Here is a 15,146-nt window from a genome sequence, read left to right as displayed (position 1 = left end):
TAAAACATGTACTTGAGCGGTGATAATCAGCCTAAAATGATTAAGTTTAAAACATTGATGATACACTTAAAAGGCAATTATAACATCTTCTAGAGTCAGTAGTACATAGATTTTTAAAGAGCCTTAAAGGAGCAACTCGTCAATCCTATGAAAAATCATACACGTAATCTGAAGGGAGCCAGAAGAAAGTGGCAAATTTAAAAAGGGATTACTATTGTCATAAATCACAATTAGTGTGGAATATATCAACCAGGTTGTCCTAGAGCTGCAGTGATTTTGTTTCCCTCTCCTGTCTTCCACTCACATCATAAGCATCTCTAATCTTCAGAGAAGAATTTCATTTGCCAAGAAAACTTCTCATAGCTTGCACCTGTCTATGAAAATGCCATATTTGTTCAGAAATTTCTTCAAAAGGGTAGAAAACAGGGTAAAATTTCTATCTCAGTCTTAAAGGGATATGCAATCAAAGCATCCACACATTCCTAATGTTGTAGTCACTAGAATTTGTATGGTCCTGAGTTCCTTCAGAAATATTCAAGAACCCTTGTCTAAATGTTGTCCTTTCTTGTTCAAATTAGGCAATTCTCAAGTCATTATTCCCACTAGAAAGTCCAGAAGAGGCAAGCTAGATTAGTTTAGTCTCACTGAACCTTCTTCATGCCTTCAAAGTTTTCCTTTTTCAGGTAGGAAAGCAGCTTAGAGTTGGAACAGCTTTCTTGAGGAACTTCTCAAGAGGCTTTGAAAAGTAGTGGCTTAGATTTGCTGTCAGTGGACACTGCTAAGAGTATGAAAACCTCTCTGCCTAAGAAAGATCTGATGCATATGTGCTCTGTTCTTATTCCTATAAGGAAAAACATCTTTTGCTTCAGCAGTAAATGGTTTATTTATTTATTTATCATGTCAGGAGCAAACCAAACAGTTGTATTGCATTTTAACAAACAAACAAACAGCAGTAAATGATGATATTTATGTAATTGGAATACATTGTTCTAGCACAGGGGAAAGTCCCTGCATATTCAAGATAACCCCAAATTTAATAGACATAGACAACTGTGAGTGTGATATTTGGTTGTACAGTTGGTTACACAATGTGGGGAGACACCTGCACAATGAAAATGCCCACATGGCAATTGGAGAGGAGTCAGAAGGGAGCACATATGCATCAGGTGTTTCTTAGGCAGAGAAGTTTTCATACTCTTACAGCAAATCCGCTGATAGCAAATCTAAGCGAATACTTTTCAAAGTCTCTTGAGATGTTCCTCAAGAAAGCTTTTCCAACTCTAAGCAGCTTTCCAACCTCAGAAAGGAGAACTTTGAAGGCATGGACAAGGTTCACTGGGACCAATCTAGCTTGTATCTTCAGCAGATCGTGGTGGGAATATTGTTTAACCTCCTGCATGAAGGAAGAGCTCTGAAGCGCCTTCTCTCCTTTCTACAATTAACTAAACCATTAGTTATTAGGTCCTACTTGTCCTTCCAATTGCTCTTTAAGAAATAATGCTCCTCTTGCCTTCCAATATTTGGCTGAGGAGTACAAAATTGAGATAGTAAATCTCTTTTTATTTCAAACTGTTTATCTCTCATCTATCTATAATTTCTTACCAAAATTACACTAATATAATGTAATATCTGTACATTACTTAAACATTCATCCTTTTTGTTGTTTCTCATTGATTCATGATACCTCCAATCCTCCCCAGCACCCTAACTGTGTCTTTGGGATCCAACACAACATAAGTAGCCCCAGGCTTAGCCATTTTCCATGACTGTATCACTGATAGGACTTTCTGCCAAAATACCTGTGGTTTCTCAGAGAGAAATACGTTGCTTCAGGGAGTTTGCAGCAGCAAATCTGTCATCTGCACTTCGTAGTATAACAACTACCTTACAGTTGCCTGCTCTGGCATCATCTCAGTGAAGCAGCAATGGTGAGATTTTTCTGAAATCCCTGGTGGGAAAGGAACAATTTCAGCACTATGCTGAGATAGACGATTATTTTTGTTAGTTGATGGCAGGCCCAGTAGAGGGTGCTGTGAAAGGAAAGATTGAGGACCTTTAGAAAAAAACTTGGCATATTTCAGGGAAACGAACAGTTAAAAGTAATGAACAGAGCTTTGTTCCCATACCTTCCTCATTAAAAAAAGTATATTGGGCCTCTGTGTTATGTAGCGTGTTTCTCACTGTTTTACATATTCCCTTGAAAGTCCTTTAAAGCAGTTATTTGACTGTTTTGTACAAGTTAGGGACAAATTGGGGGCATAGAATTCGAGAAGCAAAGCAAAAAGAGGTGATTTAACTCTCATCTTAAACTAGTGTCACATCAGGTAAATATGAGCTTTATTTTTGCCCTGCCAAAGTGACTGAAGAATAGTGGAATAGTGAGTGTGAATAGAGTGACGAAAGTTGGTTAGCCTCTTAGAAAAGCAGTTTACAATGAACAAAATAAATTGCAGGATGTTTGGCTACATTGCACATCTTTGTGGCACAGTAGAAGGTCTTTTGCAATACACACAGAGATTTATTAAAAGGGAAGAATAGCAATGTGTTTTCTTGACAGAATGGCAACAGAGTTCTAAATAGTACAGACGACCTACCATGGTAGGTCAGTCTTTTACTTTAGGTCTTTCTCAACAAGAATATTGAATGCAGAAGCAGATGGACTGAGATATTATAGAAGTGGTGCAGTTAGTGAACGCAATTCCCTTCTCATCTGGTGAGGTAGATAGTGTCTGAGTAGGACAGAACTGCATATTGCTTCATACTTCTGATAGTAAGACTTTTTGAAGAAGTGACATTAGCAGTAGATGAATTAGTTAGTTTAAAAAAAAGTATTCCAAAAAGTGACTTATAGGCCTTTGTTGAACTCATTGTCTGTGTGAGGTAGATTCAGGAGTTTAAAGTTGCCTTGGGGAGGAATGACTTTGGACACTGTGTGTACAGGAACACCAACCCTCCACAGTGGCACAGAAAGGTCACCCACACATGTAAGACACATACACGGGCAGGTGTCCAAACCTGATTATTGATCATTGTAAGTTACCAAAAAAATAAATAACTTTTTGGAGTGTGTTTGTCTATGTGTCTATGTCTGTGTACCTAAGCCATTGTACCATAATAAATAATACAGTTTTAATTCTTTTGATAGGATGGCTCAGCTTTTTGCTTTGAGCAAGCTGACAACTTGCAGAGGCTGAGATCCAGTAGCAACCTACCACACACTAGAAATTCCCTACTATAAGTGACTTAGAAGTATCCTGGTTATTATTTGGCCCTGTGGAGGGAGGGAAGACATAGGTGACTTCCGATGGTGCTTGTGGCGGTTGGCACAGAACTCTTAGGGTTCTCAAAGTTACCAGCATTGTTTTGGAGGCTGGGTAGAACAGTAGCTCCTTTTCTTTGGTGAATTGAGACCGGAGAAATAGCAAACCACACAGGGTTTGAACCCGATGGTCAAAAAGATCACCCCCCTCAAGGGAGTGGGCTCGAAGACTCAGGAAAACCGAACTCGTAGAGGATTGCGGGCTGCAATAACGCAATCTGGTGCATGGCACCAGAGTAGCAACTGACCACTATACATATTTTTTTTAAAAGAAGAAGAAGAAGGAGATATTCAGACAGAAAGAAACTGTAAGCAAGAAATAAATCCTACCCGCAGTCTTTAAAAGGCTATTTCAACAAAAGAAACACACTAGAAATTCCCTACTATAAGTGACTTGGAAGTATCCTGGTTATTATTTGGCCTTGTGAGTGCGGAGGGGAGGCAAGACATAGAGAAGGTGGCTAGTTGTCAATAGTATACTGGTTTGATTAGAATGCCATTCTTTTTGTCTGGTGTCTACATCTTTTCTTATATAGATACACATACCTACGTATACACAAAATCTGGGGCCTTTGCATACTATATAGTGGGAGTATTATGATTCCACTTTAATTGTCGTGGCACCTTCCTATGGAATCCAGAGGTGTGTAGTTAGATGAGACATTAGAGCTCCCTGTTTGAAAATAAGTGTATGGGAAGTAGCTCCATGATGTAGGGTTTTTCCATCACCTCCTGTAACCAGTGCTAGTGAGGCCTCATCTACTCAATATGTGGACAGAGAAAGAGAATGGAAAGAGGCTGTTGAATGGTTAATAGCTGTAGAGAAATGGATATGCTTGCAGTTTTCCTGAAGACTGCATCTTCTGACCTGGAATCCTTATTTGCTGAATTATTATGCTTTATGATGCCTTGTGTGAGATAAGTGCTCATCTTTATGATGCAATTTACTTAGATACAGTTTCTTGGAAATTAATGCCTTATCTCGGGGCAGTGAGGACCACTTTGAAATGTAGTTTAACAAGGTATGAGTCAAAAATGTTTGCACAGAAGGTTAAGAATAAAAATAACACTTCCTAATCTCCCCCCCCCCCCTCCCAACACACATGCACACATGCACAATATTAATATTTGGTTTCCATCCAATTTCAGTTTGACTAGCTGGCTTCTTACCTTAGGGAACCTTAATGAGCTAATTATAAAGGGCAAGAAAGCAATAGTGCTTTTTAGACCCCCAAAAATGTAATCATTTTGAGATATGCCATACACTTAGATAATTATAGTGTAGAATACTGTAAAATTTGGTAATTTTAGCACTGTAGAAATCATCCAGAAACTGGAACATTAGGGCCTACATAGAGGGGTCACAGTGGTGTAGAGGGTTAAACCGCTGGGCTGCTGGACCTGCTGACCAAAAAGTCAGCAGTGCGAATCCATAGAGCGGGGTGAGCTCCTGTCGTTAGTCCCAGCTTCTGTCAATTTAGCAGTTTGAAAACATACGAATGTGAGTAGATCAACAGGTACCGCTCTGGCAGGAAGGTAATGGCACTCCATTCAGTCATGCAGGCCACATGACCTAGGAGATGTCTACAGACAACGCCGGCTCTTCGGCTTAGAAATGGAGTTGAGCACCACTCCCAGAGTCGGACTCGACTAGACTTAATGTCAAGGGGAAACCTTTACCTTTAGAGTTTGTGAACTGTCACAGAGTTAAGAAATCTCTTTTGTTTTTAAGGTATCCTTACTCCTGGTTTTAGGGGAAGCACTGAAAGACAGTACTTCGACCACTCCTGGCTGAAATGCTCTTAATCAGAGATACTAGAAACTGTTCACATGTGAATTAGCTACCTTGTCACCGTGCTATAGTTTCCTTCCTTCCCAACTTGGCTTCATGTTTTTATTTATATCTATCTATCTATCTATCTATCTATCTATCTATCACATTGCTTCCTGCACTTTTGTTTTCTTACTAATGCACTAAACCAAGTCCCAAAAGATCTCATGTGGATGTGGACTTGTTCAAGAAACTCAACATTGTTTGAGAATCCATCCTATAAAACAAGGCTGGTCAAGCCCAGGTTGTAACCAGAACTTTTTTTGTGCGCGTTTTCTAACATTTTGACACTTTCTGTTCACACTGTAAAAGAAAAAGGCCATTTTCTCAGACTGCTCCAGGCATACAGCTGTTTTCAATTGTTTCTCACTCTAGTCTACAGAGAACCATAAAAAATAAATCAGCACCGAAAAAAATCTTAAGACCTTTTTGTTTCCCCCTCCTCAAGCTCCCCTTGGCATAACTTTGAATGAACTGAGATCTAATATAGCTGGGAGAGAAGTGAGATGCAGAGGCTGGGGAAGGGTGCCCCAGATATATTTAGAATGTTTCTGAAGGCAGGCACCTCATAACTTGAGTGGAGGTTGTCCTGGGAGACTAAGTAGGAGCAACATGATTAATTCCTGCTTGTCTCTTGCTGGATCCGTGCTGATTTATTTTACTTCATTATGAGAAACATAAGGTTTCCTTTTTACCTCCTCCTCTCCTCGCGCACCCTATTTTGCAAAACTAGGATTACTAACCCACACTAGTATTTATTTATGTATCATGTCAGGAGCGAACCAAACAGTTGTGTTGCATTAAAAGAAAACACAAAGTTTGCAAACTTGACATTTTATTAAATATCCTTTGACCAGTAGCTGGCCACTTGGAGTGCCTCTGGTGTTGCTATAAGACGGTCCTCTATTGTGCATGTGGCAGGGCTCAGGTTGTATTGTAGTAGGTGGTCTGTAGTTTGCTCTTCTCCACACTCGCATGTTGTGGATTCCACTTTGTAGCCCCATTTCTTAATGGGTGCCAGAGCTGTCTGTTCAGTGTCTTCTAGGTCTTTCACTCTTCTGTGTGCCCAGGGGGGAGTCTCTCATTAGGTATCAGCCATTGATTGAGGTTCTGGTTTTTAGCCTGCCACTTTTGGACTTTTGCTTGTTGAGGTATTCCAGCGAGTGTCTCTGTAAACCCACACTAGTAAACAATGGTCATGGGAAAGTTTGCCAGACAGACTTACCAAATGATCAACCTGTACATTATATTTACACGATTACCTGGCAGATGCTGTTTGCACACTTTTATGTACCAAGATACATTATTGTCTTGGCTGTCCAAAGACACACATTTTCTATAAGAGATGGACTTTCATATGGATGGGATGTTGTGAGTTTTCCAGGCTGTATGGCCATGTTCCAGAAGCATTATCTCCTGACATTTAACCCACACCTATGGCAGGCATCCTCAGAGGTTGTGACAAAAACAACAACATAATTCAATGATACATGTTAGCAGCTAAATTACTCATAATGGCATTAACATTATGTTTCACATTTGTAGCTTTCCAGGATATAAGATACTACAGTAACTACATTGTTAACAGAGAATGCCAAAACGAACCACCATCTTCAGAAAAAGAGGCACTTCTTGTTTGCCGATATTATCACTTTTGGCCATAAAGTTCAGTACAAATATTGGGAAACCAAACCAGTTTTATTTATTTATTTTGTGTCAAAAGCATTGCCTAAATAACTATTAAACTGATAAAAACAGAGGGAACACAAGCGGCTAAATAATTTTTGACCAAAAACGGGCAACAGCAACTGCATTGTCTGTAACTTTAAACAATTATTCCTCCGTACATGAGGCAGGGCCTAGTGGACAAGCATATAGATGCAGAGTTGTTTGTTCTGCTCCACAAGGTGGAGGATTCCTCTAGGTAGTACCATTTAGCCAGGTTGTTTTTGATCTGCCCACTCTGCTTCTGAGTCTGTTCAGGGACTTCCAAGTTGCCCATTCTTGGTCAACTTGGAAGAAGAGAAAGCTGAGAGGAGATATGATAGCCATGTATAAATATGTGAGAGGAAGTCAAAGGAGGAGGTAGCGAACTTGTTTTCTGCTGCCCTGGAGACTAGGATGCGGAACAATTGGCTTCAAACTACAAGAAAGGAGATTCCATCTGGACATTAGGAAGAACTTCCTGACTGTGAGAGCTGTTCAGCAGTGGAACTCTCTGCCCTGGAGTGTGGTAGAGGCTCCTTCTTTGGAAGCTTTTAAACAGAGGCTGGATGGCCATCTGTCAGGGGTGCTGTGAATGCAATTTTCCTGCTTCTTGGCAGGGGGTTGGACTGGATGGCCCATGAGGTCTCTTCCAACTCTATGATTCTATAATGTATATGAATGACAGGATGGTTTCTGTGTTATGCCTTCACAATTGGAAATCCATTCTGTTATGTTTTACTTTTCATATGCTTTGATATAGTCCAGGTTTATCTGTAATACGTATTTCGCAACAAATTTCCTGTGATTTTTCTGTTGAAATCTTTTTTCTATTGTGTGGGGCCATTCATGCACCACTCTATATACAAAGTTAGCATTAGAATGTAATACGAAAATTGATTTTTGCTATTAGTTTTATACTATCTTAAATCATGTGAAATTTGTCAAGATTCATGGCATATACTTCTGGAATTACTGTGCTGATTGCCCTCCCATTTTTGTTGGCTTTTTCCACAGCTGTCAGGCGGATGTGAGTTGACAGTGGTCATCCATGATTTCACCGCATGCAACAGCAATGAACTGACAATCCGTCGGGGTCAGACAGTGGAGGTTCTGGAGCGGCCACATGACAAACCTGACTGGTGCCTAGTACGGACCACTGACCGGTCCCCAGCTGCAGAAGGGCTGGTCCCCTGTGGATCTCTCTGCATTGCCCACTCTAGGAGCAGTATGGAAATGGAAGGCATCTTTAACCACAAAGGTAGGAAAATGGAGGGGTTCAAGTAGTGCACTGTTGTTTCTTTTCTTATGCTTCTTAAACCACTCAAGAGGGTAGTGTGAAAATTGTCCGTATGGGTGGCTTTTGACTCTCTGTATTTTCTGGAACTGCAGTTCCTAGCAACCTTTTCCAGTGTAGCCAGTGGGAATTATCTGAAGAGCCACAAGTTGCCACCTCATGGTGAAATAGTCAACATGATCTTCAGTAGGGGTTCACACAATCATTGTTATGTACATTGGTATACAATAAATCCATGGGAGAAGGAGGAGAACAGTTCTATAAGTGGTAATATAGCTAAGGTTGGCCTCTTGTGGGCTGTATTATGGGCATTCTCAAATAAGTGTTATGGTTACCTCCAACTCCCTGTTGTGAAAGTATGAGGAGAAATATTTCCATCCATTGCCATATGGCTATATGTAATTAAATTATCCACAAGGTGTACAAATACTGGCATCTGTTGACAATCATATTTCTCAGTTCTATCATTGTCCTTGCAAAGGGTAAAGGAAGGATCTACACATTCTGATAAGCATGGGAAAACAGTTCTGTTCCATCGTTCATTTTTGGTGTCCAGAGCTGGGCTTAGTTAGATGGCAGCAAGCTTGGTCTTTCACTTTGGACTGATCTGTTGCCCGGCTGAGGTGGGGGTAATACCCTAGTATGCAAAAAGTAGATAGAAGCCATTAATAATAGATGGTAAATCAGGCCAGTCTTTATAGACCCTATCTGCAAGAATATTTGATAATCTATGGGAATTACAACCTTTTTTCTGGAAAGTTGTTTGGAATAGACAAAATATATGTATATATACTTATAAAACAGACTTACATCGTCGGTTAAACTCTGAGCCATTTGTTACACACTTAATTAGTGTAAGAAATCCATGTACTCAGAACAGGCTTTGTGTTCTGTTTAATGTATTTGTCAGACCTTTCATAACAATTTGCCTTAGAGAGAAACTGCAGCCTTCATGGCTTTCTCTTTTTTTTTTCCACGTTGATCTCCTACATGAACTTGGGAAAACCCATTTCTATGTGGACCTAATAAAGTAAATGGATTATGAGACCAAATATTAAATGCTTCACTTTTTTCTCTCTCTCTTTTCAAATATGGTGAGAACTAAATCACAATAACGTTTTGGTGTTTGGAAATGGGAAAAACTTTTTCGCTATAAGCTTTTTGTTAGAAATGTCAGGATTTAGAAGGCTTTTTCTGTCTGTAGCAAATTAAGGCAAAGAATTGGAAGTGGACCCCAGTTTTTCTACACAGATCTGGCAGTTGAAAGACTTAAGGTTGAAAAAGTTGCTGCAGTCAGCAATGGTGATTATGACAACATTGAAAGTGGTGGTGATGGTGATGATGATGGTGTTGGTGGTGGTAGTGGTAGTGATAACATGCAGCTGAATTTGTTGATCAAGTGAAATCAGATTGAGAATGTAATGCTTTCCTTCACTTTTGTTGTTTCAGCCGTAGTAGGGAATGTTACAGAAATAATAGGAACTAGATCAGATCATTGGGCCATCTAATCTAAGTATAGTGGACACTGCCTGGTTTTTAGACAAGTTTATAGAGTTGCTAAGTATTGCGCTTAGGTCTTCTGACTGCAAAGCATATGGTGGGTTGTTGTAGGTTTTTGGGGCCATATGGCCATGTTCTAGAGGTATTCTTTCCTGACATTTCACTTGCATCTATGGCTAGTGTCCTCAGAGGTTCTGAGATCTGTTGGAACTAGGAAAATTGGGTTTATATATCTGTGGAATGACCAGAGTGGGACAAAGAACTCTTGTCTGTTGGAGCTAGGTGTGAATGTTTCAACAGACCACCTTGATTAGTGCCTGGGGGAATCTTTTGTTGAGAGGTAATTAGCTGTCCCTGGTTGTTTTCTCTCTGTTGTAATTTTAGAGTTTTTTTTAATACTGGTAGCCAGATTTTGTTCATTTTCATGGTTTCCTCCTTTCTGTTGAAATTGTCCACATGCTTATGGATTTCATTGGCTTCTCTGTGTAGTCTGACATGGTGGTTGTCATAAGCATATGTTGTACTACTGTTCCATGGTCCCATGCGTCCTGGTAGGAAAAAAATGTAGTCCTAACAAGGAAATGTGGAAGCTGGTACCTGAAATTTCAAGGTAGCTATATTCATAGATTATAACTCAAACCTCTCAGGCTTGGAAGGACTTAATTATGTCATCCTGATGCTGTGCATATGTTGGCTGTGGGTGGCAGCCAAGAATATCAGGAGACTTCCCAACTGAGTTAAAATGGCCAACAAACATTAGTATAAAAATGATCTGTGTTAGCATGAAAAGGAAAACTGGTCAATTGGTTTGTTGTCACATTTATACTGAGCTTGTTTTCTCTAGGATTTCAATGTGGCTAATGGTGTAGTAGTTTGAGTATCAGACTTTGACTTTGGAGACCCAAATCCAGTAAGTTCTGCTCAGCCATAGAGACCCACTGGGAGACCTTGGGTTTATGTCACACTCTCTCATGGTCAGGGAAATGAAAGGCAAACTCCTCTAAACAAATGTTTCTAACATATGGCGAGCCCCATGATAGGTTCGCTTTAAGTAGGAAATGACTTGGCACATGCTACACACACAATACAAAACAAGTCAATATAATATAAAATTAATGATAATGGGTGGGCAAGGGGATGTCATTAGCTACAAAGCAACGGAACAAATTCTTCAACTACCTTATGCATTTGTCCATATTGGGATGTTCTTTTTTCTCAAAGGTAAACTACTTCAAACAGTATTTACACAGTTCCTTGTGTACCTTAAGTATATTTAGTTTTAGCCATATGAGTCTATGTATGCATTTGGCTATGCACAAAGGCCTGATGTGATAACAGGGATGTTTTGAACATAGTTACGTACATCCTGTGCATGTTGTGATTTCACATTAAAAGTCTTCAAAGAGTCTTTTGGCATTTTAAAAACCTATCAAATTTTATTTGGCATGAGCATTCAAGGATTCCACTGTTTAATTTTGAGGAAACTTTTACAAGCAGTTTGTGATATAGCTTTGGATAGAGAGCACAGTCACCATTTAATCTACTGTTGTAATGATTTAGAGCAGTGGTTCCCAACCTTTTTTTGACCAGGGACCACTTTGACCAAGGACCACTCTCAAACATTAGTACCACAAGGGTTACGAATCAGTTTTTGGTCAACTTTAGATTCAGTTTGGTTATTTGGGGTACTTATTCAGAAAATTGCATTGAATAGACCACCTCATCTCTAGTTTTCGATAGAGCACATATGCCATCCAGTAATCGCCATCTGCTCACCCACAGAAAACCATATTTAATAAGCCTCAGCACTGTAGAAGGTTTTGCAGGACCTGTCGCTCTCATTGCAACGGTATAGTAATGGTGAGGTCGCCGACCATATTTTAGTTCTAAAACCACTATTTTAGAGAAATTCTGGGGTCTTACTGGACACTTACACCTTATGTGGACCTTATGTATCTCTCAAGATTACCATTGATGGATCTAAAGAGGAAACTCGTGATTCACTTTTTCCCTTTTTTATGGGGAATGGACTAGTTTTGCAAAACGGGGGAGGACTCAGGACGGCTTACATCCTGCACAATTCGATGCCATTACGTATAAATAATACATACAGTAATTACATATAAATGATACAGTAAAATTAATTTTAAAATTAGTTTAAAATAAAAAGTACATTAATAACAAGTACAATAATACTGGCTATCTAGCCTTATGTAGAAACGAATTCAGCAAGCACAACACAATCAGAAGCCTATCCATAATCCATTTTCCATAACATTGTCATCATTGCCAAGAATTGTTTTTTCTATCAACATTAATAGGCAAAGTATGGACACTGACATATAATACATAAATATATTATCAACTAACAATAAGTGTGTTGTTGTAGGTTTTTTTTGGGCTATATTGTCATGTTCTAGAGGCATTCTCTCCTGACGTTTCGCCTGCATCTATGGCAAGCATCCTCAGAGGTAGTGAGGATGCTTGCCATAGATGCAGGCGAAATGTCATGAGAGAATGCCTCTAGAACATGTCCATATAGCCCAAAAAAACCTACAACAACCCAGTGATTCCTCGCTGACACCATTTGTAAAGATTGCCATTCTAATGCCACCAATTTGCAATGAGATTTGTTTTACTGTGGTTAGCAACACTGGCCAATCTGCGAAGGTATTCCACCTACTTCTGTTTAAATCTCCAAAGGTTTGCTAATTTATAAATGGTGTGGATAATTATAGATGTAATTCAGGTAACTGCCACCAACGGGAGGTAATGCCGATGAGAACTGGTTCCCCAGACGCAGATATATGGAGATGACACTGTCTTCAAACAAAAGTTAATAAGTTTATTTTGAACAAAGCGTATGGTTGCAGGCTGTTGACAAACTTGGAAATACTTTGAAAACTTTGTATGTAACTTGGTTTGCAATACAGTTCACTCTTCTGTATAACACAACTTGTATTTGACTTTTACTGTAGTGAAACCCTTTCTTAAACAATGTTTCCTGAGGTGAATAGCTTCCTGTTTGATCCTTTCTTGATCAAACCCTAGATCTCTAGTTCTTTCCTAACTAGTGATCTAAACAAGCTTCCCTTAGTCCTTTCTGACTAATGAAACTAATCAGGTTTCCCCCTTCAACCTTCCTAGATTGAAGAAACCTCTGGCTGTTCACACACACTGCTTCTCCACTTCCCTCTCTCCTCTCTCAACTGCTCACTCTGAACTCCAAATCCTAACTAACTGCTTCTTTTCAAAACGCAGATAGATTTCTCTCGCTAGGCTCCGCCCACTTTCCACTCTCTCCTGCCTGGTCTCCTTGGCAACGCCACAATGGATACAACCAGTTATCTCTAGCTTTCAGCTACTGTTACCAAACAAATAGTTAAACAGTTCAAATACATATACCTAGTTTCAATAACTTCCTTACACCGGCCATGAAATACAACTAACAGTAAATTAATATTTACCTGTAGATTTTCAAGGGCCTAGTACATCACATCAAGCAATAGCCAACATTTATAAAGATTTGTAAACAAACTTGAAGAAAAAAAATAGAATTTTAATTACAGTAGTCCGGAATCTTGGGCAAATTATATGGAATTTTTATTTCTGTATTGGCATTCTTTTGTTACAAAAATGTGATTTTGTTCGAGTATTGATATTTATAAAAGACATTGAATAGTACATTTCCTTAGAATATTCGGATACTAAATTACTAAATACTAAATTATTACTAAATACTATTATTACTAAATACTAAATTATCTGTGTTTATATGTGCTTTCATTAGCAGTGCCTTGAAATATTGGATTTGGTGTTGGTAACTTGTATTCTTGATTTATAAGTATTTGCAAGCCAGTTTTCCTCCAGCGCTCTGGGCTTTGCATGGTTGCATGATTGATTAATTAGTTGAATGTGCAGGATTCTGGAATGTTGTGTTTCACTGCGGAGTTCTTCAGAAAATACGAATATGTTCAATGAAATAATAGTTACTCATAATTCTGGACTTTTTGCTGAGGTTTGTATCTCCCATTGTGCTAATGCCTCATTCTGTTGCATCACTTTTGGCAAGATTGGTAGAAAAAGAACATCTAGAAGTGAGAGAAGCCAGCGGGATAATTAAGATTGAATATCTGCTGAGATGCATTTGCCAAATCTGAATGCTCATTGTTCCAGTTGTGACTTCATTTAAGAGTTCGCAATTAAGGAGTCACTTCTTTTTAATGGACAGCAAAAGTTAAAGGGCAAATTTCTTCGTGCTTTTATTTTTTCACTGACCACCCTGAAGCAAATCCTGAACCTTTAAAACTGTCTCTCATCAATTTTGAAAAGCCCTTTAATAGGATCAGGCGAAGAAAGCTGGGCAGTTGACTGTGTCTTGTGGGGGGAAATCAATGAATTGAAAGTTATTGAGCACTCAGAAGAAAAGACCTTTGGGCCATTTGCACTCAAATGGATCAGCTTCCGACTGATCCAGTAAAAAGTGCTTTTGTTTGCCAGGCTTAGGAAGCAACATGAAATAATACCTCCAAAAGAAGTCATTTTCTGATCATTCAGTTCATTACAAACGGGCTGATTTTTTTTAATCTGTGGGGAAGGGGGAACCACGAGAATTTCAGCGAACAGGGCAATCTTTGTAGCCTTAAGAAACCAAATCCTACTGAATGCAGCTGTGCTGTTGGTGCGAAAACTGTAGGCACATTGTACAGTAAGGACAAGCACAACTTCAGTCTGTCCAGAATGTGTTGGAATGTCACGTTGTATTTATCCACAAAGTATTGACCCCAAAATTATCTATCGAAGTTCCCTTGTTGGGGAGAGTGTGCCAATTTTTTTGGGCTAAGGCCAGTATAGTCAGAAGAAGGGTGGAGTAAATGATTAAACTGGCAGAATATAATGATTCTTTGCTGTTGAGTTCATTCTCTCTCTCACTCATGACAGGAAATGCATACTGTAAATAAAATTCCTAGTAATTTGTGTAACATGCTTTCTAATCCAAGGACTGAACAGTTGAAGCCTTATGCCTGACCTTTTGGCTTTGGGGATTGGGTGGTCTTGTGTCCTCGGAGGCAGAGCACTTTGGCATTATTCCTACACTGCATTCTGCCAGAATGACAAATTTTAAATTATAAGACATTTACCTTTAAAAAAAAAAACAGCTGAGAAAAATGTATCTTCTAGACCATATTTTAAAATTTACAAATGCAATTTCCATAGTAGCAAGATATGCTTTATTCACTGCAAAATATGTTGTGCATATGATTTTTCTCTGTTGTCCATGAGCGTAACATCATATAATCAAAAACGATTTTTCTTGTAACTCATCTTAATGCTTATTTATTTAAGGAAGAGAGAATATACAGCAGTTAAACTGTGTAGGAAGGTGATTCAATGTGCCTGGAGACTTAAGGACTTATTCATAAAAGCCTTTCCAGCCAAATATTGTTTTTTGTTGTGGGAAGAAAAATTAAAACAATATATAGAGGCAAAGGATG

At 39.0% G+C, this 15,146-nt stretch overlaps 1 protein-coding gene across 5 annotated transcripts in view; it reads left to right on the top strand.

Annotated features, from left to right (window-relative positions):
- Nucleotides 1-15,146, top strand: part of TRIO (trio Rho guanine nucleotide exchange factor) — a 373,539-nt gene that overhangs the window by 267,392 nt on the left and 91,001 nt on the right. For all 5 annotated transcript variants that reach the window (XM_060774659.2, XM_067467537.1, XM_067467536.1 and 2 more), the window contains exon 34: nucleotides 7,872-8,115. In XM_060774659.2, coding sequence (XP_060630642.2) covers nucleotides 7,872-8,115 — 244 coding nt within the window. The remainder of the gene's footprint in view (nucleotides 1-7,871; nucleotides 8,116-15,146) is intronic.

Source organism: Anolis sagrei, chromosome 4 (genome assembly GCF_037176765.1).
Source record: "Anolis sagrei isolate rAnoSag1 chromosome 4, rAnoSag1.mat, whole genome shotgun sequence".
Classification (NCBI taxonomy): domain Eukaryota; kingdom Metazoa; phylum Chordata; class Lepidosauria; order Squamata; family Dactyloidae; genus Anolis; species Anolis sagrei.
The sequence above is the reverse complement of the archived record's forward strand: the minus strand, read 5'-3'. Positions and strand labels throughout refer to the sequence as shown.